General features: G+C 38.9%; 1 protein-coding gene across 1 annotated transcript in view; it reads left to right on the forward strand.

Moving 5' to 3' along the window:
• Positions 1 to 7,336: 7,336 nt before the first annotated feature.
• Positions 7,337 to 24,178, forward strand: part of ATP8A2 (ATPase, aminophospholipid transporter, class I, type 8A, member 2) — a 279,869-nt gene continuing 263,027 nt past the window's right edge. The window contains exons 1-10 of the mRNA XM_009890610.1: positions 7,337 to 7,368; positions 11,781 to 11,850; positions 13,290 to 13,417; positions 14,412 to 14,523; positions 15,228 to 15,393; positions 17,740 to 17,867; positions 19,441 to 19,518; positions 21,562 to 21,650; positions 22,404 to 22,448; positions 23,745 to 23,820. Of these exons, the coding sequence (XP_009888912.1) occupies positions 7,337 to 7,368; positions 11,781 to 11,850; positions 13,290 to 13,417; positions 14,412 to 14,523; positions 15,228 to 15,393; positions 17,740 to 17,867; positions 19,441 to 19,518; positions 21,562 to 21,650; positions 22,404 to 22,448; positions 23,745 to 23,820 (924 nt within the window). The remainder of the gene's footprint in view (positions 7,369 to 11,780; positions 11,851 to 13,289; positions 13,418 to 14,411; positions 14,524 to 15,227; positions 15,394 to 17,739; positions 17,868 to 19,440; positions 19,519 to 21,561; positions 21,651 to 22,403; positions 22,449 to 23,744; positions 23,821 to 24,178) is intronic.

Consider the following 24,178-nt stretch of genomic DNA (forward strand, 5'->3'; position numbering starts at 1 on the left):
GGATGGGGAAGGAAAGAGAGAGGAAAATGGTTAAAGCAAATGGTCTTGGAAAACGCAATTCTTTAACCTTCTGCATACAAAGATAAAAGAACCCCACTGAACTGCCTGTGGATCAAGGTTGTAGTAAGAGTTTCATGCATAGCAGTCAATGGTGAAAGGCAGATCATGTAGATGGAGGACTGGAATAATCAAATGCTTTATGATTAATAATGACATGGATTTCAATTGATGTGCAAGGCTTATTGGGGGAGAGAACAAGAAAAGCATTTCACAGAGAGGACCAGCCTTAATGGAAGAGTGCTCTTGACACTTTCAGGAGACTTTAATAAACAGTATCTTGCCTGTGTTTGAGGAGTTATCATTAGTGCTTCAGGAAACAATTTTTCTTCTTTCTCAAAAGGAGTATCTTAAAGTTCTCAGTTCCTTGGAAACCTAAGTCTTTAAAAACAAACAACCCCCCCAAAACCCCCAACAAAAAAACCCAAAATGTTACCCCAAAACACAAACAAATTCCTGTCACAGGCTGTCTGGTCTCTTGTATAGCTCAGGCAGTGCAAGAAAACTCATTATGCTGCAGAACCTACCTCAAGAAGCCATGTAGATGACTGGGTTGTAACTAGTGTATTCAGAGAGCAAGGAATTGCACGTAAGAGTCTTCATCTCTTTTAGGTTGTTTTTGGTAACTTGACAACATGGGGACGGCTTATAGAACTCACTTAAATTGAATGGGTAAATCTTCTTGTCATCTCCAACACTTTTTTCCTGAAGTTGTACTCGTGCTCATTATGAGTTTGCTGTGAGGAAGAAAAAAAGTTACACAGATTGTTGAAACTATTTAGTGCAGCATACTTCCGTTTTAAGGTAGGAGAGGTAGTAATATAACCACTCAGGGGAAATAGCCAGGAAAGATCAACCTGAAAAGGTATGTATTGTTGTTCTGGAGGATTAGTCATAACTGACTATAGAGTGTTCCTGAACTGGAAAATGAGGTGTTTTTAAAAATGGCACTACAGAATTTCTAATTTCCCTTATGTTCAGCTCTGCCTCCCCCCAGAAATTAAATCCATGTTTTGGGGATGTTTAAGGGGTAAGCACTTAATCAGGTGCTTGGAACTGAGGTAAAAGGTTGCATCCGAAATTCGGATGGCTGGTAAATTATCTGGTGGTTTATCCAATAATTAAAGGTACCAGTGGTTAAAGTGGGACTGTCAGCATTCTGGGTCTGTGCTCCCTCTTTTGTTCTGTACAGCTCTTCGTCATAACACGGGCAACTTCCTCCATGTTTTATATTTGTTATTACTTTGTGGTCTTTCTAACACTGGCTTTTAGAAGCCTACTTGAAACTTCTTGGTCATAATCCCTATATGATTTTCCAATGAAGTAGTAAAATGAAGTCTTTTAACATGCAGCACAGCCAAGTACAGCGTGGTGACATTTCTACCTCGATTCCTGTATGAGCAGATAAGAAAAGCTGCAAATGCATTCTTCCTCTTCATTGCCTTACTGCAGGTATTGTTTTATTACTTTGCATTGATTATAAAATTAAATCATAAGGTAGTAAAAATAGTTTCAGTTGTTATGCTTAACTGCAAAGAAACTCCTAGACATATTTGAATAATATAATAAAACATGGAGTTATTGACCATACTGAGAAAAGCATGTGTGGATTCTTGTGGAACTGTTGACTGTTTAGTCCAGATTATCATTGCTTCCAGTTAATTCCATCAGTCGAATGCTGCTCTTGTGAAGAGAGGAGAAATAAAATAAAAGGCATGTACAACAACTTTACCTTATAAATTTTTGGTGGTAGTTTCTTCAAATCTGCTGAGAGCTTAGGATAATTTGCCCACTGAAATTGCATGTCAGTCGGGCATAAATCGGAAAGCTCTGTGTTCTCTCTTCCAAGAGCTTTGCAAAAAGTTCTTAATTTGCTAGAAACTCATTTTAAATACAAATATAAAATGGGTATCTCTTGTCCCTCTGTTCACAGCAAATTCCAGATGTCTCTCCAACAGGAAGATATACCACCTTGGTGCCATTGCTATTTATTTTAACAGTTGCTGGCATCAAAGAAATCATAGAAGACTATGTGAGTATGATTATATGGAAGGTTGTGCTAAAGATTGTGTTTCAAAAAGCTGCATAGTTCCGCAACGCTATGTGTCTCTGAAGTCTACTGAGTCATTGCTGAAGAGCAGCAAAATATCCTTTTGAATTTCAAAGCTCTGAACTTGACTAGAATTTCTGTAGCACACTGAGATAAATTAAACATTTCCATTATAGGAAACAGTGGAAGTCAGGGTGGTTGTTTTTACCTCTCCAAACTTGTTTATTCGTGCTTTTATTAGAAAGGCCTGGCTAGAAAGACACTGTAGACTTCTGACAGATATGACTTTTTTTTTTAGCTGGTCTTGAAAATGGTTGCGGGGGGGAGGGCGGCGGAGAAGCAACTTTAGCATAGAGCAAACTGTTTTGGGGGAAAATTTGCCCAAACTTACTTGGATACTGCTAATAATAAACAGGTCTTTCTGCTTTGCAAATTTCTGATAAGTAAGACAATTTAGAAATCAGTCTAAACATCTAAATACACTGTTCCTCTTGGTTTTCTTCTGAAATAAGTTTGAGACATAGGGTTTTTTTTGCTGTTGACCCAGGCTCGAGCCTGACTTCCAACATAGGGACTCTCACTTTAAAGTTAAATTATATTCTTTTACAAAGCCATTTGGATTTAGATCATCTGTGTGGCTTTGGGGAAAAAAAAAAAAAACAAAACCAAACAACAAAACCACCAACAAAAACATAAAGGCAAAAGTGACTCAATATATCATCTTGCAGTATGTCATGTTTCTAGCTCTAATGGTTTTGGAATCTGTAATGAAGTGTAATGAAATGTTTTGTTTCCTTGCAGAAAAGGCATAAGGCAGACAGTGCGGTGAATAAAAAGAAAACAATAGGTAAGACTAAACAATATTTTAAGTTAAATATTGAAAGTGCAAATAGTGAATACCAGAACAATTATTTTGAACAATTCTATTGTTTAAGCAGTCATTATGGTGGGGAATGCATGTCTTTTTGGACTAGGTAGTTACTGGTATATCAAGTTTTTAATTTTTCAAATGTTTCAGACTGATGCTGATAGTGTGACATTTAAGGGGGGGGGTCATTATTAGAATTTATAAGTTCGTGTAACTTCAAGGTTGTCTGAAGTTATACAGTTCTCAGCTCCTCCAAGAGAATGAAGCAATTTTCTCCCTGCTGAACTGTATTCTGATTATTTTTAAACCAAACCTACCCACAACAAAAAAAACCCCTCACACCAAACAAACACAACCTCTCCTCCAAAAAACCCAAACAAACAAACCCCAATAAACCCTTGAAACACTAAAAGTTGGTGTGAAAGAAATTGTAAGTAATTTTTGTAAATGCTGCTGCCCTTAAAATACAGGAAGAGCTTTGGGGATTTTGTGGTTCGCTTTGCTGAAGTGTCACTGAAAGAGATTTTACCACTGATATCCACTGGATCCCTACATGTATCCCTAATGTATTGACACTACTTGGCACTGAATACCTAAAGACGTAATTTACACTTTCTTTGTCTCCCTTAACTGAAAACCTGTGCAGAAAATAAGAGTTTATTGCTGGCTGCCCTATGGCCAGTCTGTGCTGAGGTCACGGAGTCTCCGTGTTCCCGTGTTGGACACCTCCTTGGTGGCGCCTCCATCGGGATCTGCAGATGAAAGGGAAAACATGAGGACTTGACCATTGAGTAGAGCCCCTTCTTCCCAAGCACATTTAGCTTAAGTGTCAAAAAGCTAGAGAAACACTTAAAGCAATGTGGGGAACGGAATAACCTGCTGGGTCCATGCTTCAGTGAACAGGCAAAATGTTTGTAGGACTATTTTCAGTGAGTTGTTTTTCCTTCGTGCTTGAGAAGTTGATCATTGAGACTGTATATTAATGAACATGAAAAAGCATTGCTTTACCAGTTCTTCAAGGTAATTTTTCTACAAGGCTCTGGGAAGGTGTTTCAGGTGTAAGAACACTGTATTTATTAGTCATGAAAAGTCAGCAATTACCTGTCTGTAGCACAACAGGACTTGTTACAGGTAATATGAAGGAATGCTCTTTCAAAGGTCACACAGGCAGTTCTAATTCACCTGAAGTGTTCGTTAGCACATGTTCTCTATGTACAAAGGAAGTTTATCATGGTAATTGTGGAGACACAGCCTTAAAGAACACAATGTATTCTTACGGAGCTAAGTGGAATTTAGCACTTGAAAAATTATTTTAGTTCGAGTTTTCTTGTTTATATTTGAATACTCTAAATACAGCTTTCAAAATTATACTTAAAACTGTATCCTCCTATTTTTTAATAGGAAGGCTAAAGGTTTGTTCTTGAGACTTGTATTAGAAGAATGAAAAGCTAACTTATGTTCAAGGTGGGATAAAGATTAATTAAATTTAGGTTCTGTATGTGCATTTAGTTTTGTCTTATAGCTGAGTGAGGTCTAGTCAATGCAATTGGTACAGAGAGCAGTTCAGCTCACTCAAAAGTAGGCATCTGCTGGCTGCTTAGCTATGTTCACAACTACACTGACTACAGTGACCAGATGCTTGCTTCAGTAAGCAGCTTCAGCCGTCATGTAGGCTTTGCATTTATCTTCATATTTAGCTTTTTGAGCAGTAGTGTAGCTTCAAAGTATACTTCCTACATTGAATTTCTTCTTGAAAAGATTGGTTTGCTTTGCAGAATGGCTTTGGTGTGTAGGAATTCAGTTCCCTTTGGAGGAAGCTAAATTGCAAGCTCTGCTCCAGATGAGCACTGTACATCTTCATTAGGAGCTGGAGCATGTTAGGCTGTGAGCCAGCGTTTTGTGTCTTGGACAGCTTCATGTGATGTGTATGGAGATGATGTTGAATCTAGGGACCAGACTAAATGTAATCTCAGGAGAAGCCCCTGAACAACATCTTGCATAGATGTAGAGAGCTCATTAATAACTCTTCGGATGTATTGATCCTCTCATTGTCAAACTATAGAATAAGACATGAGCATTTAATATTGTATGGGATACCCTTGAATAGTAGACAGGCACAGGGCTAGCAAACTGTTGCACAAGGCTGATGAGAAATGTTTGCCCTTCAGGAGCAGCATTTCAAATGGCTTTAGACACCTAGGTGTGAGTGACTGCATTAATCCTAGATCTAGAATGTCAATATACTGGTTAGTAGTCTTAGAAGGTCTTAAATAGAAGGTTTATATTGAAACTGGTTTTAAGTAGGAGCAGTCTTTCCAGGTACTTGTTACTTTAACCAAATACCTCTTGGCAATGAATAATTATTTGATTTTAACCCTCCTATAAATATTATCTTCTCTGTCCTTTGGAGAACTCCTATAAAACTGCATTATATTATATATAAAACTCCTGTATTCTGCATTAAGCAGAATAGGAAGTGCAAAATGGCAACCCCAAAATTTCTAAAATGTTTTATGTCTAACAGAAGCTTTCTCTTTAGATTGTGGGGTTATGAGTGGTTTTTTTAAAAAAAAAAAAAGAATAGTTGCTTCAGTAATTTGCTTGACTAATTTTATTAGTTAAATTTATTTCAGTAAGCGTGAAAGCTAAATTATTTTTAAGTAATGTGTTTACAGGACAAAGTTCATAGCGCTTGGAGCTATGAAATACCTTTATTCCGTGTGAACACGTAACAATGTGAATTGTTTGAAACATTTCCAAAATGTTCTTCTGGAATGGGGAGCTGTTTCTGTGCCTTGCTTTAAGATGCTAAGTGTTGCAATTCCTCTCTTGTAACAATGTGAATTGTTTGAAACATCTCCAAAATGTTCTTCTGGAACGGGGAGCTGTTTAAAGCAAGGCACAGAAGATGCTAAGTGTTGCAATTCCTCTCTGAGGGTTTTGAGTCAAGGCTCTATGTGGCTTTTTCACTTGAGATTCTGGGCTCAGGCCTTCTACTGTGTGCTGAACTAAGCAGAGCTCAATTCAAGCACAGTTTAAGAGGGAAGGAAGGGGTGCAACAAAACTGTTCTTCCCCTAAACAGCATATACTCGTTTGGGTGGAAGCTCATCAGTTCAGATGAATCACTAGCAGTGCTTCTGTTGCTGCCCATCCATTTTTTTGTTTGTCTGCTTCGCTGTGATCCATCCCCTGTAATATTAAATCTCAGAATTCAGTGCTCAAAGGTTTGCAGCCTGGGGGCTGGAATCGAGAGGTGGGTTTCTTGCTTGATCTTGTCTGACAAATCTTGCATTCCTGTTTGGGAAGTGTCCTAACCTGAGTAGGATGGCTGAGGCTGTATTCAGCAGAATTGTATCTTCTGGGAATTTGGTGTGACTTTGAAATGAGCTATGGATGTGAACTGCTGAGGAGAAAATTTATTCAAAGTAGGGGGCTGGCCTCTCGAACTTTCATCTGTTGCATGCTACACTTCTTGAACATCTTTAAAAACTCGCCGCAGCTGCTTTCAGTGATGGGTTTGAGTTTGTGTAGGTGTACTTGGTGTGTTCAGACCTGGACTGGTTTTGCTTGCTCAGCAATGATTTGGCATAAATTTTTGACTTTGCTAGGGTAGGGTAGTATTAGGTATGTGTAGAAGCATCCAGAGGAACTACTTGGGTGGAAAAGCGTGTTCCAGAGTAGGTGACCAATGAGCATGTTAAGACAGCAGTACAGGACTTGGGCACTACAGAGGCCAAGGCCAGTTTCAGTACCTCGTTTCTTTTTTTTTTTTTTTTTGCTTCAATGTGAGCTTCAGTGTTCAGGATTCTCCTTCTGCCAAAGCTGATCTTTGCTTTTCAGTAGGACTTTGAGCCTGCTTGACAATTAAGCCTGAGCCCTATAACGGCAGTTTATATGGTAGTGAGATTGGATGTGTCAGAGTGAAAACATAATAAAAAGCAAGGAAAAAGGTGAGAAGTGAAAACTGTCGTTAAGTCATATACAGAATAAAGATGCTTTGTGATATTGGTTGACAGTGGGCAATAATGCCCTTCGTTTTAAGGAAAGTTACTTCCCAAACAAATAACACTGCCCATCTGCATGTTGGTATGAAATGATGCCAAGAAGAAATCAGGCCACCAGCTGTTGTCTTGCAGGTGATAAAAATGATGTAATATAAATACTAAGGGCAGAGTCTTCCTCTTTCTTGGATGCACATGCTTACAGCTGTGGACAAAAGTGTCCCAGCTTCTGAAAATACTTTCCTGTTATGTGTGTTAGTTCCCGTTCTGGTCAGTGTTCATTACTACTGGTATAGTTTTGAAATTTGTCCGGATATTTATTCTAATACAACTTTAAACTTTCTTTCCAGTTCTAAGAAATGGGATGTGGCAGAACATTATGTGGAAAGAGGTAAATAAAACTGGGTATTGGAAGGAGTGGAAGATGATGTTCAAGAATTACTTTTGCTGGAATAAATGTGGAGCCCTACAGTTAATTCACACTATGTGAGAATTCCCTGTGACTTGGGGTGGTAGGGGGGTCCTTTCTGTTACGCTAGTGAAAATTGCCCTGAGCAAGGCACCTGAGTGCCTGTCTTTAAATCCTAGTACTAGGTTTCTGTCAAATGCTAATGAACTGGTAAGTGTTATTGCTTGGACAGTTAATATGCTCCAGAGTGTAAACAGTATCTTGTTTTCAATCCACATCAAGAAGAGTAGCTTTCACTGCAATGCTGTACCTCCCCTGAAAGTTGAACAGAGACTTATTTTGCTAGCTGTGCTAAAAAGCTCTTAGGTTTTGAGGCTAATTAGTAAGCTGTTGGCTCAGGTGAGGAACACAAGCCCTGCTGCTACTTTAGGCACTCGGGACCCATGTTCTGTGAAGCCCTGTGCCAGGACCTGGTGAGCTGTATTTCTAGAACTTCCTGACATCCCTCAGGATGTATCAGTCTAATTGTGGCTCTTCATGCCTTTTTAAGGACAAAATTAGCCCAAATAACTAATAAGTGAGGAAAAAGTACACCCTTCTAAAACCTCTGGGAAATGGACCTGCCTCAAGAGACCTAAAAGCATCCTGCTGAAAAAATGCTGAAGTGTTAGGCTATAGTAGAAACTAAAGATTGCCAGGAATTCTGATGGCTTATGTTGATGGCTGTTTATGCTGTTCCATTCCTATTTGTAGTGAGGACACTGAATTGAAAATTACTTAAAGCTGAGCCTGGAATCTAGTTTCCTTATACCCTTAAGCACTTCTTGAATTAGCCTGTGTCTGCATCTGCATATTGTCCAGGCTCGCACTTATTGTTGGGGAGTAACAGATCTGCGCTATCCACCTTGTTTACTTTAAGGCAGACTTCTGATCTCTTTTTGTGCTGAAATTGGTAGGGAATTTGTTTTCAGTGGGGTCAGAGTAAGACTAATGATTCTGCCTGTTCATACATGACATCTGTTTCAATTTTTATAAATGAATGTGTTAAAAGTATTTTAAGCCCATTTCAGATGCTCAGCAGTGCATTGGTGCTAAGCAGTCTGATAGCCACCAGCCAAGCCCGGCTTACTGTTTTGAGAGTGCTACTTGGTCCTTCTTAGAATGAAAGTCCTACCTATGTGTGACTCCTATTAAAGGTGCCATAAAATCTTAGCTCTTCAATATTCCAGAAGTTAGGACTGTGTATCTCAAGTGACTATAGGTCAGGGAAGAACTGGTTGATACTATCTATCTGTACAGACAATACTCCTTGTTAGTGACTGGTACAAGTAGTGCATCTAAAGAGGGCTAAGAGAAAATGATAGTGATGACTGGGTAGGTAAGTAATAAGGAGAAGGAGTAGGATATCCCTCTTTAAATTTTACTTTCTCTCTAATATCAAGAGAATTTTTTTACTAGGAAGGAATCTTTCTGTAGGTTACATAAGATTAAAGGAAAAAACAACCCAAATTTGGATAATGGCAGGACTATAGAAAAAAACATTACTTACTAAATAAGCCATAGAAGTTCACACTTTCTAATTGAGTATATCTATTTTTTCTATAGAGAATTACTTACTTTGCATTCAGAAAAGGGAAGGCTTTGATACTTCCAAACTTGCAGTGAAAGGTACTCTGACTTTGAGAAGCACTGTCTCTTAACTGTTCTGTGCATGATGCTGTTCTTTTGACTAGGTGAAAGAAAATAACAAACTAACATTCCGGACAAGCAAACTCTTTGTTTTTCTTTTCCATGCTACTGTACTCCTGCCCCTGACTCACCAGGTAGCGGTAGGCGATATTGTGAAGGTCACCAATGGGCAACATCTTCCAGCAGACATGATCATTATATCTTCCAGGTATCCTGAATGGGTGTGGAAATTATGTATCTGATGAACTGAGGTGCAGAGGACTCTAAACTCTGTATTTGCTAGTAACAAAACCAGACATCAGATGGCACTAATTCTTCTCCACATCTAAAATCAAATTTTGACAGTGTCAAAACAGTGCTTTACTAGGCAATGATTCATACATCACTGTAGATAGGTTCTTAAGAAAGAAGGCTGCTTTAAGACTTCATAGTATTATATATCCATAATTCACAAAGTTGAATTACATTGAGTTTGTTGGAAGACCAAAAGTCTGTTACACGAGCTTCACGCTGTCATTTGCTCTATGGCCTTCTGAGGATACCTCCATTTAATTAAGGAAGCTTAAGTTTTTCTTCCAATTAATTCTACTGAGTTTCCAGCATATTTTCCTGCCCCTCAAAGACTTCTGTTTCAAACTATATCTAAAAGGCTAGCCCAGTTGGCATCTAGTAACTAGCATGCAAAATAGCTTTTGGGCTTCATTTGCTTATTCCTTGTCTGTCCATACAGTGCCCGTATGGCCCATCCCTAGTATGGCAGCAACAGTAAACTCTTGAGTCCTGCTCATTTTTCTTTGTGAAATAAGGGACGACTTGTTTATACAGATATACTGACAAACAAAGCTTGGTCGTTAGTTCCTAAAAGCATTTGAGTGGTACTTGGCTGCTAATCTAGATTCTATACTGCGTTGAACAACTTGAGGCCAAATCTAGCCCACTGGCCACTTAGAGGAGACTTAAACAAGATGCAATAGCGCAGTTTCTGTTCTCAAACATGCTTTTTTTTCTAATAGCCAAACCTTGTGGCACCTTGCTCTTCATAATTTCCTTCTGTCTGCATGCTTCTCAACAGTGACTGCAGGTTGCTCTTGCCTCCAGGTTACAGTTCCCTTAGATGACTCAACTTCAAAGGGAATTTATTTTCTAAGCTACTGCATTTTCTGCTCCATCCTTCTTGTTTGTGCCATTCCTGGGAGCTTTCATTTTTTTGGAAAGCTGTGTGGGGAAGCTCAATCTTTTTGAATTGTCACATGATCAAGTATAGAGGTATCTTCATTTCATTGTATGCAATATTGTATTTTTTAAAACAAACCCCAAATTTTGAATAAGCAGTTGCCAACCTTAGTATGCAGTTAGTTAGTCTATACTTAGACATTAATAACTTGCCATTTTAAGCATTGAGGAATATTTGTTCTGCTTGAGAACTTCTCTAATGTATTACACTAAAAAAACCTTCTGATTTATTTCATAACTTACATGAGTCAGCTTTTTGTTCTACATTATTCTACTAACCTGCTGTTATTGAGAAGCGCATAACTGGAGAACTTAACCCAAAGTGTGTTGATTTGGGAGAAGCTTTGCTTGAAGTAAATAGCAATTTCTATGGCAGTTCTGCTTTACAATTGGAATTTTTCCTGTGATTCTTTTAAATGACAGTACTAAGTGTCCTCAGTTCACCAGAAGGCTTTGCATGCTCTGAAGGGGTGGGGTCTTGGCTTGTACCTGTTAATTTTCTGTCTGAGCTGACTGTCAGAGGTGAAATAAACAGTTGTTTTTCTCTTGACACCACCCACCCTACCCCCCCATGCCCCCCAAAGAAAGGTGGCATCAAATGAATTTTACATAGAGAATAAATTATAAATTTACATGAAGGAAGAAAGATTTCAATTCAAACACAACTTTGTATGGAAACACTTCCACACTTCATGGGAGATGAGAGGCACTGTATTGCAAGATGTCTCCCTCCTGAGTTAACCACTTCAGTTGTAGTGGATGAAGTGTTTGTGACAGAAGTAAACTTAGAATCAAGCTGGACTTCATCTGTGGCTTTCTTGGCTTCAGATTCAGGTTGCCCATATAGGAGTAGACAAAGAGCAGACTCTGACATCATTTTTTTTTTTGCTTTTAAGAAAAATTCTATGGAGAGAAGAATCTGGCTTCTGTGTTATAAATGTATCTATCTGTATCATAACAGTTTTTGACCTAAGGAGCCTTTATTACTGACTCTTCTGCTGATTAAGTACACTTGTTCTAAAAGCAATTGGTTACTCTGGAAAAGACAGTGCACAGTTCACAGATAAAACTCGATAGTAGAGCACGCTACCCTCTTCATCCAAGCACATCCCCTTTTTTGCACTGTTCAATACATAATATTTTATCTATAGCTCTTACAATCTGAAGTGATTTTTATGGATTGCAATGTAAAGTAGTCCACTTCAGGTATCTAATTTTATAATAACTTATTAAATCCTTATTAACCTTCTGATTTAGACTCATCTTTCTCTAATTTGTTGCATGAGGGGGTCAATATCTAAAGACATTTCTGTAAAATGTGTACTTCAGCTGGCTTTTTGATGGTCATATAACAACAATATGGATTTTTGTGTTCTGCAGTGTATTGAAGTGTATCACAGGCCATTTTAGTGCAAAAGTAGTATACAGAAAGTACTGAGTTTTAATATTGAAAAACCTTATGCTCTTTACAGTGAACCGCAAGCCATGTGCTATATTGAAACAGCTAATCTCGATGGGGAGACGAACCTTAAAATACGACAGGTAAAACAAACTGAATTTCACCTTTCTTTTCTCCACTTAGGTGTCTAATATTAGCTACAAAGCAGGGTCTAATTTATGACAACAGTAGGAGTACTTTTTTTTTTAAACAAAAGGCCTATCTTATTCCAGGCGGCTGTAGCCTTCTTTTCAACAGATAGAAACCCAAACAATAATGTTTCATTAGCAAGTGTAAGGAACTAATCTTGAAGAAGTGTTATAAGCCCACAAAGGCAAATCAAGCAGACCTTGGCTGTGTTTTGCTGAAGGTCCAGTAAGTGGAATTGAAGTGCTGTATTAAAAAAAAAAAAACAACCACAAAAAAAACCCCAAAAAACCAAACAAACAAAAAAACAAAAAAACCCAAACCAACAAAAACCCAAACAAACCACAACCAAAAAAATCCCCAAAATCAAACAGCTGTGCTTGTGATGAGAGATGCAGTTTGTGCTGCCAGTGCTAGTCTGTTGCTTTTGCCTCTGCAGGGTGCTCAAAAGAACACTTTATGTATTTAAGTTAATTTTTTCTTTGTGGTAAGTAGTAGAATATATTTGGATATTTCTAGTTTTGTTGAAGAAATACTGTTGATTATGGGGTTCAGAAATCGTTCAAAATATTTGCCCACTTTCATTACAAAAAACCCCTAATTTGTATTAGGATTTTGAAATACAAATTACTTTTTTATAAAAATCTGTACACTTGCTGCTTGTTTACTATGGTGGTAGAAATGTGATTTACTGTTCTTGGTCAGCCCACTAGATCAGATCTTGAGTTCCTCCCTTTAAGGCCTTGTTCTGTCTTGCAGTGCTGCAATCATAACCTGGCAAAAGAAAACCACTAACTGGATCATTCCTAACCAAGTGGAGGTGTTCATAGGCAGATGAAAAGCAATGGAGTGTTGTATGTGCACTCTGAGATGGAGTAGCAGTATGTCAGGTTACCGTTGCATGATGGGTTGATAATTAACCTTGAATATGATCAGAGCATAATGGCTGCAGTGACCCAAGACAGACTGTGCTCAGGAATTACTATATTTAGCAGCAGTAACGCATCAGTGGAGCTACACTTTGAGAGAAAAGCCAGGCCCGTTTGTACTGCTTGTCTCCTATTTCCTTCTGCATATGTGCAGCTTTGTGGATGGGACTTTCCTCTTGGTTAGAGAGATAGTGTAGGTAATATAACTCTTGTGTAGAGGGATTTAAACCAATCCTATGTAAACAACATCATGTATGTCTATAACAAATCTTCCTTGCAGGGAAGTTATTGAATACCCATTAAAAACAAAACCAAACTCCAAAAGCCCCCACTAACAAACTTGACAGAAAACCTCCACACATTTAATAACATTTGGTATCTTAACTGTTGAAAGAAAGTGCAGTTTTCCTAGGTTGCCTTCTAAGAACAATCTTTGACAAGAATCTCTTTTGGATTGGTCTCTGCAGGGATTGTCTCAAACTGCTAGTCTCCAGTCAAGAGAAGAATTGATGAAAATATCTGGAAGGGTAGAATGTGAAGGACCCAACCGTCATCTGTATGATTTCACTGGAAACTTGCGCTTAGATGGTCAAAGGTATCGACTTGACAACAAAGCCATAAATTCATTTGCTTAGGAAAAATGCTTCCTGTGTGCTTTCAGTCTGCAACACTGAGCATATGTGTGTTTCTGCTGGGGAAGAGGAGATTAATAGTTAGCAGTTGTCGATCAGAGCATCTGCAAGTATAACATAGTTCTGTCTTCCTGTGGAGTCTTCTGCTTGTTATGGGAGAGTTGGTTTGTTTGGAATCATAGTGGGTGGGTTTTGGTCAAAAATAACTTCTAATAAGAAGGAAAAGTGAGGGAAATGGTTGAGGCTTTTAGGGCCTTCTTGTTACAGGAGATGCTCAGAGGAAATGGGGAAACCTTTCTCTTCAGACTAGAGCCGAGGCTGCATCGAGTTCAAATCTATAGAGAAAAATGATCCCAGAATCTTTATCAGTGTGACAGTGATCTGTTGCACCTCTTAGAAGAAAATTTAGTTTTAGTACTTGAATTCATAGAACTTGAAAGGTCAGTAGGAACATACAGGTTTCATCTTGCTGTAACTGTTTTCTTGCACAAAAATGGTATTTCTTGGACAGCTCAGCTGAGTAGTGACAGATGCAAGAATAGATCACTTCCATCCCACTTGAAAAATCACAGGGGTAATACAGTTTTCACAAAATGTTTGTTTAATGGTGTATGTGAGGTTCTGGTGTGCTTGGAATGGATGGTCTGTTTGCAAGTGTGATGCTTCTCTGTCCTTGATGTGAGAGAACGTATGAGCCAACGTAAAGTACAGAGTAGGCTTATGGCTGCCACAAGTTCTCAAGTTTTGGGTAACTAGAACCCTTGTATTGCCTTCATCCTACTGTGCTTTAGCAGGGGTTAGACTTACACAGCTTTTGGTGGACAACATAAGTTCATTATATTACTTTCCTCCTTCTGTGGTTTGTTGGGTTTTTTTGAGGGGGAGGACTAAGGAAGTGAACTACTTTCCTAAAGTGTTATCAGGAATTCAACTTTATATGTACTACTTGCTTTGCAGTCCGGTTCCTGTTGGTCCAGACCAGATCTTGCTAAGAGGTGCACAACTGAGAAACACTCAATGGGTCTTGGGTATTGTTGTGTATACTGGACATGATACAAAACTCATGCAGGTAAAGTTTTAAGGAGATCTAGAGCATGTTCTGATAGAAGCTGGTCATCTTTCCTGTATTCTACTTATCTTTTGGACCTGAGTTTATGAAATGGTTTGACTTATCATAACTGTTCAAGACCCGGAGGCTTTGAGGAATACAAGGATATTGTTGTACCTGAGGCTGCATGTGCACGTGTGTAGACACTTTTTGAGGTATTTGTCTCAAAACACTTCAATATGTAAGCAAAACTAACTGTATTTTATCTTAATTTATCTGGTAGCTGGTCAATGTTTAAAACTGAAGTTTAATAGCTAAGGACATGGTACTGACCACATATGATTTTAGCACTTGGAGATAATTAGGTTAAGACTACAGTCTCTGTATTGACTAATGGCAGCGAGTGCCTGGAGAGATTAGCAATATGTATGTGTTTCTCACCTCTGCTGACCATCGGTGGGATGAACACACAGGAGATGAGTGCACTAGGTCTTCAGAACTGGATGGTTCTCTTAATCTGATGTCCTGTCAGTTTTGGAGTTATAAGAAGTATTGGCTCCCATTGCTACCTTGTTGAGCTTTGCATACCGTATTGTGCTAAGTAGAGTTGAAGTAGCAAGTTCTATAATGGACTCTAAAAGTAAAGACTGAGTTTGCCTCTGCAGTTTCCTCTTGTATAAGCCTTGCCCGACTTTTTCTTTTTTTTTTTTCCTGCTGCTGTTCAGAATTCAACCAAAGCACCTCTGAAGAGATCAAATGTGGAGAAAGTGACCAACGTGCAGATCCTGGTTTTGTTCTGTATTCTCCTGGTGATGGCCCTTGTGAGTTCTGTAGGTGCCTTATTATGGAACAGAACACATGGTGAAGTCGTCTGGTACCTTGGCTCTAACAGTGAGTACGCGGGCAGTGTGCTAGGCATGTATCAGGCTGTAGGGCTAGCCTGGCTCTTAACTTTGCTAAATGAATGCATAAAATAAGAAACAAAGAAAGAAACACAAGAAACAGTCTGTTGCTAACTTTTGATAGCCCAGTGTTGTGCTTTTCTTGAGAATGGGCTGGCATAAATGAACTTGCCAGCGAGGCTTCTGTTAACCTTCTAAAGGTTAGGTAAATATCACTGGGCTGCCACCCGGGGAGCATGGAAGAAACAGAAGAGGGGCAAGAGTTATTCTTAGATATTTGGTGTTCAGATTCTTTCAGCTCTGTGGAGATGCCGTGCATTAATCTGGTTTTGGAGCAGGTCATGTATTGCTGCCTTACGTATCATGTCTGACTGTACCTGACTGCGGGATAGCAGGTGTCAGCCTGATGATACTGACTTCAACTTTATGCTTATGTACAGAAGCAAAGAATTTCTCTAGCTGTTTTTTCAGTTAGACATGCTGATCTGCTCTTGTAGAGAAAACTGTTAAATGCTAAATGTTATGATTTTGTATTTATTGGATGACGTTTCATAGTAGTTTTGACTTTGGCTTACTTATTAATGAGAAAACTGGTCTCTTAGCAAGCTTATTAAGGGGTTTTATTTGATTTCATTCATACTCCTTGAATTTATTCGTTCAAATAAAGATGGGCCTTATGCAAATGCTTAAGGATGAAATACATTGTCCTCCAGTAGACTTCTGACTTACAGGGGTTACATTAGCTAACTATAAACTGTGTTACAAACATCTTGAGATGCAGATCTGAAAACAATTCTGATAAACTGCAAATGGTATTTCAGCTGGTGATTGAAAAACAGATGGCAAAGGATGTCTTCTGCAGTTTAAGTAGTGCAATTATGATAGTAATGAAAAAAATTCATATAGGAAGAGCATGGAAGTGCCTCATATTTGACTCGTTCTTAGTAGTTGTAATGTCTTCTAGCAGCAGTGCCAATTACTGTCAAAGTTTCTTCCCTACCCTCTCCCTTGCTTTTTAATGAGGAAGTTTAAATTTGTGCCTTCTAATGATGGTGGTAGTGTTGGAAAACATGAACAGAACAAATTCTTGAACTTGGGCTAATATAAAACAGGTGCAACCTGTAATATACTGGGATGACATAGTAGTCTGCATATATGCTTTTTTGTGAATTGAATGTACAATTTCTATCTCTTCTGTAACTGCCATGCATGGGAAAGACTTTTGCAGGCTAGGCAGGTAGATATTAAACTCTTGTTAAATGTCTAATTTCTATAAAGGCTGTACCAGAAAAAACTCTTACAAATATCAAGCATGCTTCTAATCTCTGTAAACTGATCAAAAATATGAAATTAATGTGTGCTCACACTTGGAGGTGCCTGGGTCCAAACTTCAAGTCTTGCTCTGATCTTCATTAGGCTTCAGCAGCTTTCTCTGGGTTCTGTCTCCTCCTATTTTGCTCCTCTGCCTTCTTACTAACTTACTTGTAGTGCTGAACCCCTTAGTTGTGGGCTGTGACCCTATTATGCTGGGTGCTCTGCATGCTGACTGAAATGCCTCCCGAAGCTCTGCATTTGTCTGTTCTTCACTTTCCTTGAAGACTTTGGGTGTAAAGAAAGGCTGTGGGCAGCGCTGTGAACGGGAGCTCTTCATCCTGTGTCTCTGCTGAGCCTTGTCCATTCCTACCTGCTGTCTATAAATGCTTCCCCTTCGCTTTATGACTAGTTGTGCTGGCACATTGATTTGGGCAACTTGCCTAATGTTGTGACCATTAATAACAGCTCTTCTGCTTAAGCAGGATGCCTGAGTTCATTTATTAGTTGTCTATTTAACAGTCAGCTTGTTCGCTTAGATTTCTTTAGTGTGAATAACTTCTCAATTCTACCAGTGCTGGCAAATTTTAGAACAAGTAGGCACTTTCTGAAAGGTAAAGTTACGTTACTAGTGATATTGGTGGCTCTTAATTGGGGCAGTTGACATATCCGATAAATCTCTAAATTTGGGTTATAGTGTGGAATGTCATACTTCTCACCATCTGTTTAGCAAAAATTGTTCAGAAAGTGTTCTGTTCTCTAATACATAGCCTTACCAATCTTGCCCTTCTTCACCTGGCATAATATGCTGTGTGTCCAGGCATGTGTTCTGTGGGTGTTTTATATACGTGCTATTGAAATCAATATTAAAAAGGCCCTTTATGTTATGCCTCAAAACACTTGCTGATTATTTTAGCACTACTAAATCTGATTAGGCCAACTGCAGAAAGATGACTGCCTCTACGCTATGCCACTCAGACTTCTGCCTTCTGTCTGCTGATGACTTACGTCTTTTGGTCCACAGAAATGCTGTCTGTAAACTTTGGATACAATCTGCTGACATTTATAATCTTGTACAACAACCTTATTCCAATCAGTCTTCTGGTGACATTGGAAGTTGTCAAGTTTACTCAGGCTCTTTTTATAAATTGGGTAAGTAACATGAATAAATGTATTAACATCAGTTTTGGAAAGTGACATTAAAAAAATCTGCCACTGAACACCCTGAAATCTTGACCAGATTTTCTGATGACTTTTCTGATGCAACTTCTGGGAAAGGCAGGGAGAAGTTTAGAGGATTTAGTCTGTACTAGTTCTGTGTTCTGCGGGAAATGAAAAGATTTATTTGTAGGAAGATCCCCTGTGCAAATGATCACCCCTGTATATTTTAGGCTTTCAGGATAAGGAGGAAGGCTCACCTCTTCTGGTTGAAGGAGGTCTCTCAGCTGACTCACATGCAGTAAATACCTTTTGAAAACTCTTCCGTACTGTCCTTGTTCTGGCAGGGATGGGGTTAATTTCCCCAAGGAGCCGGCAGGGGGCAGGTATTCCATCCCAGGTTAGCCATGCCACGGCTATAAGAGATGCTAGCCGAGGGGAGGAGAGCAGTTGCCACTTGGGGGTGGGCTGTGGTGGTGCGGGTCTGGTCCGTGCGCTTCATGGCAGTACTGTAATCACGCCTTTATATCCCTTTATCAGTGTTATTGTTTTGTTTTCCTCTTCCCTTTTGCTGTTCTGTTAAATCGTGCTATTTTAACCCACAAGTTTTGCCCTGTCGTTTTCTCCCACAGCTGTGGGAGTGGAGTGAGCAGCTCTGTGGTTCTTTGTTGCTGGCTGAGGCCAAACCATGACAAGTACCTTTATAGCTTCTCTCAGCCATAGCAGAGGGAAAGACTAGACTTGTTTGGGAGTGTGGTGTTTTTTTTGTGGTGTTATGTATGTTTGTTTTTTCTTTTTAAATCCTGAGGCTGGCCTTAAGGTCACCTCTGGTATGAATCAGAATATTTCTGTATGGAGATGAGTTAGTGGTTCCTTGTGCAATGAAACAGTGATACAAGCTTTGACTTCAAAGTGTGTTTCTCTTCTTTTGTGGACCAAAAATACTGTGGCGATATGTCTTAAGCTGAACAAAACCAAGAGGAACACCTTGTCTTGGTATGCATTAATCCTTGGACTTTCAGTAAAGTTGTAGTGGCTCCTCTAAAATACAAGTAAATAAGGTCTAATGTGTCTGTTTGGAGGTGCTTATAATGTATTGGAGGTGCTTAACTAGCTTATCTGAGAAATTGCTTTGGTTCATGTAGCACCTGTTTTGTTTACCCTCTCAATTAAATACAGTAATAATTTAAGTGACTCTGAAAACAACTTCTTTTGGTTCTTCAATCATGGATGTGGCTAGAGTAAATTGCATTGTAACTGAAGACCTATGATTACCGTGGCTGCTAGAATGTTTTCCTACTGTACTAAATTCTTAAACTAGAGATGCAGTGAAGAAAATTATAACTACCTATAATTGAACCTGGCTTTTCACATGTATGGGTAGTATGGAGGTATACTTCGGAAAGGAGATATGCCTGTTCAGCCTGGGATGCTGTTTGTCTCAAGCCTTCAGAACCTTCACCAGTGGAGTTAAGTCAATCAAGCCAAGTTGGAGCTGACTAAAAGAAGGCTGGAAACTTCAGTGTTTCATTTGTGTTGCATAGTTCTAATTTTGCTCTCATTTCAGGACGTAGATATGTATTATCCTGAAACAGATACACCTGCAATGGCCAGAACCTCAAACCTTAATGAGGAGCTTGGGCAGGTAAGACAAGGTTTTCTTAAGTGTTTGATATGTTCTAAGAAGATAGAAGGTATGAGAGCATGCTGTACAAATCTACTTTATTCTATTTTCTCTGTGGCTCAGATTAATGGGACATCTTTGAGTCCAAGTCTTAGAAGTAAAATAATGAGATATCACAACACTAAATTTGAGGACGTAGGCAGTTTTAAGCCTAGGAATTGAATCTTTATTCCTTACGTTTACTCTAAACTGACTTTTTCCTCAAGGGTGGTGAAGATACGCTCTGTGGTTGTGACTGTCTGTAGCGGAACAAGATGTACAGGACTAAGCTTGGCTGAAGAGGAGGCTAACAGCCTCAGCCTGTGTTCCTAGCTTTTTGTGTTTCTGACCACCTTATAGGAAATGCAAGTAAAATAAAAAATGTGGTTCTAATCCTAATTTAGATTGTGTTCCTTCAAGAATTTCCATTTTCCTTTCGAATAAAGATAACTGTATATTAACTTGTAGTTGTTATAAGAGATTTGCTATAAATTCTGCAAATGAGATTTTTAGAAAATGAAAGGGCTTCCTAAAACGAGGTTACTGGAAAAGACAACTTTGCCATTGGAATTTTGTAGTACCATTGAGAAATCCTACCCTCTTTCCTTGACCAAAGTCATAGGTATGCAACTGAACCACATGAACTTCATAGTTTGTGTGAATTTAGTGTTGGAGACAACGTTTATTATGTAAAACACATAATTGTTTGCTGCTCAGCAGGGTGTACTCAATATTCTCCCTGCTTAATCCAACTAGCTTTAGGATTGTTAAAATTTTATTTGTATTTAGATTGCTTTGATGTGAAGCTATTAACCCCCAAATTATGATAGTGTTTTTGGATGAAGTAAACTATATGTGACATAATAGGTATTGTTGGCCCACATTGTTTACAGAAATGGCTTAGTACTGATTCCATGTAACTAGACTGAATTTTTTGATTAATTGAATTGCTTGTTCACAGGTACATCTTAAAGTTGTTACATGCTAGAGTTATTAATTACTTGAAGTGGCTCAGTGTCTGGGTACTCGTTTTGACTTCTTCATTTGCACAGGCTCCATTTCCAACACTGTGTTCGGAAGCAGTGTAGTGCACAGCTGAAGGATCGCTTAACTAGTAGTGTACTACAGTCTTGAACTGAATTGCAAATAATGAGGAAAGACTTCTTGCAATTCTAGACAAAATATTCTGGTCTTTAAATTGACAAACTCCTGTGTTAGCACCATCTCTTCCTACCTGTTGCTGGCTTAAAATCTTACCTGGTGCAAAGGTAAAACAGTATGCAATTCAGCTTGCATTTAATTTTGGTCCGTTGTGGCCTACTGAAGGTGGGAATCTTGAGTCTGCTAAAGCTCCAAGAAGTGGTGTTGCTGTGTTGGAGTCGTCTCCAAGTTCTAGCTGGAAGTCACTGGTTTCTGTTAAGGGATTATGAGCTTGAGCAGTGCTGACTGTGGCTGTGCATCGTGCACTTCAGGACTGCTCATGACTGGATACCAGAAGAAGCAACTTAATGTTTGCCTGCAGAATACTGCTTGGACTTACTCTAGGATATCCCCTGCACAGTACTATTTGGGGGGGGTAGAAACAACCCCGCAAACAAATTCCTGGTTATCTGTGTAACACAGAATTTTTTGTGTGTTAAATTCTAATGATTGTTCAACAATCTTAAGTCTTTGTTTTAATTTCCAGTCTTGTTGTTTGATCTTAGTACAGTTGAAAGATTTGGTGAATGTTCATCTAGCACAAGCAAGTACATCTGTATTGACCACACTGGAGCCTTGGCAATTGATACCTACTATTTGAGCCTTTCTGCGTTTAAAGATAAAGAAGAAATAATGCTGTCAAATAACTTAACAAAACTACAGGAAAATAACTAGGAAAGACAAACCAAGCTGTAATAAGACTGCATTGGCTAATTCTGTGACACTTGAGCCATAGGTCTCCCAGAGTTTTCCTGATACTTAATCTATTTGCCACTTTGAGTTTTGTTACTTTGCAAGTCAAAAATTAGACCTTTTTTCTTCCAGGTAAAATATCTCTTTTCTGATAAGACGGGTACTCTAACATGCAATATCATGAACTTTAAGAAATGTAGTATTGCTGGAGTGACATATGGGTATGTATGGCTTATATAAATTCTGTAGCGTAACATGTGCTTATTAATGGTACTTACTTTTATATCAGAACAAGATTTGAACATTCTGTTCTTCAGTTTGTATTTTAGTATATTTTGTGGTCTCAACTGATAGCTTTTATTTTCATGTCTTGCAACACAAATTATGAAATGCAAACCTGGGGAGTACTTTACCTGACATAAAGAAAACTTGCTTCCTATCTTATCTGGTCATGATTTAAACTAAACTAAAAGTGCTAAATAACCTCTGGCCTTTCCAGAGGGAAGAAGATGCAGCCCAAGGGTAGCAATTGTCAGTCATCTTTCTGTGACTACTTCAGATGAACCAGGATTTCATTACAACCATGTAGCTGTAATTGTAGTTCTAGAGTTAAATATTCCTTGCATGAGATGGATACCTACTTACTGTTTTTGTTCTGTTTGTCAAAAGGATTCCTCTGAGTCATGCCAATGTTTCATAGCACTTGGCCTTTTGAGTCTTGAATACCAAATCTTTGTATTTGCTTAGTTTTAAATGGGTAGTCTTAAGATTGCTGTGCAAGTTAGCTTTTGAATTTCATGGTAGCTAAATTAGATAGCTCAAAAGGCAGAAAACTTGGTTCAAATGCATGAACAGCTGAACCCATGGTTCCAGCATGTGTTTGCATGTGTGATGACTCATTGATTTGTGCCTTCTACCTATTTTTTGTTTGCAAAGTGGAATAAATGCTCTCTTTTCGTTTTTCTACCCCTCAGTCACTTTCCTGAGCTGGAAAGAGAACGTTCATCAGAAGACTTCAGGTAAATACGTTCTAAGATGCTTGTGTTCTGTATAGCAGAGTGAGGACAATTTCTATAAAGACTGCTTTCCAATTTGGGACTGGAAGAAACCCAAGGGACCTGTGTTTGAGTAAAAGGCTCTTCCAGCAAGAGCCTAATGCAGAGCTGGTGGGTGGTGATGGATCCTCTCACTAGAGAGGTAGCGGGTGAAGGGAGTGAGAGACAGGCAGTGGCTGGGATGGCTCAGATGCATGCTAAGGCAGCGCTCATTTATAATTGTGGACTACCAAGTTAAGAGTAACCTTCTTTACAGTGACCTTACTTCTAGCTAGAGACTGAATGTTGCTCTCTGTAATCACTAAGTTCAAACCTGACACGAAGACAAGTAACTTCTTTATTAAAATGCTAAGTTTCCATAATTAAACTGGGAAGGGGCTTGATATGTAGGTATCTCATGTCAAGAGAACCAATCTTTTCTATTCAGAGGTTCAGTGAATAGAGATGATGGGTCTGTCCTACTCTACAGAAAGGGGTGAAAATCTAGGTGTGACGCAGGTGTCACTGTAGCATGTTCAGATTAACAGGAATGGGGTATGAGCCAGAGAAGGCTCTTGTGGCTTTGGCAAATACAGGTAAGAAGTAAGCTTCCACCTAAAAAACAGGTTAGCCACTTTCGGATAAACTAAATTAGGCTTCTCCACTGGCCTGTCTTGTTTTTACAATCGCCTTTTAGGATGGTGATGTGATACGGTATGTTGCTACTTCGGCTAGGATGTGGTTTCTGTGGATGACTTTCTCTTCCAATATGTTTGTTTCCTTCATTGCCATTTTTTTTTCTCCTTGTACACTTCTGTTCTAGTCAGTTCAGCAGAAGTGTTTCTTCTAGGTGCTAATTTGGAGTACTGAAGCTTAAAATCCTCCAGGGATCAACTTGAAGCAGAATTTGCTTACTAGAGGGCGAGCTCAGGGATATTGGTCTTTGACCTATCTTGAAAGGAAGTCACAGTGAATTCAGTGTAATTCAAGTACACTTAAAAGCTGCTTCTGCTACATCTGTTGTAGGAAGGATGTGTTAACACTTGAATCTTCTTAAATACACATTCAAGCATAACCATTTTGGGTTTCTTGCTGGTGTACTGAAGAAATTATTGCTCGTTTTCCGCACTTTGTGCATTACTCATATGATCTTTTCACAATACTTTCAAGAACAGTGGAATCTTACTTTGTTTTTCCTTTGCTTCCCAACAAAATAGATGAAGTAGTAAGATTGGAAATGTTGCCACTGTTATGTTTGAATAAGCTTGTCTTGTTCTGCAGCCAGCTACCTCCTTCCACCAGTGAATCATGTGAATTCGATGACCCAAGACTGCTGCAAAACATTGAAAATGACCATGTAAGTCTACTCTTTGAATATTGTGTCTCTTAAACATCCTATTCTAGGACTCTCTGGAATTAAATGCTAAACAGATCTGTTTGTGTGATCAGGTCTGTGCTATGGGTGTGTCATGCAATCACAGATGCAAACACAGAGTGGGGAAAAAAGAAGCAAAGTAGCTGTCCCAACCCCTTCCTGCCCATTTGTCTTACTACTGGAATAAAAAAAACCAATGACACTGATACGGGTACCAAGTAGCTATAAAACGGCTTCATATATGCCAGTGTACATGGAAGATAGTGTCTTGTAGCAAGCGGTGGTAGAAATTGTATTTCTTTAAAAGAAAAACTATGTGGAGTGTTCAAACATCCTTACT

Source organism: Charadrius vociferus, unplaced genomic scaffold (genome assembly GCF_000708025.1).
Source record: "Charadrius vociferus isolate BGI_N301 unplaced genomic scaffold, ASM70802v2 scaffold278, whole genome shotgun sequence".
Taxonomy (NCBI): Eukaryota; Metazoa; Chordata; class Aves; order Charadriiformes; family Charadriidae; genus Charadrius; species Charadrius vociferus.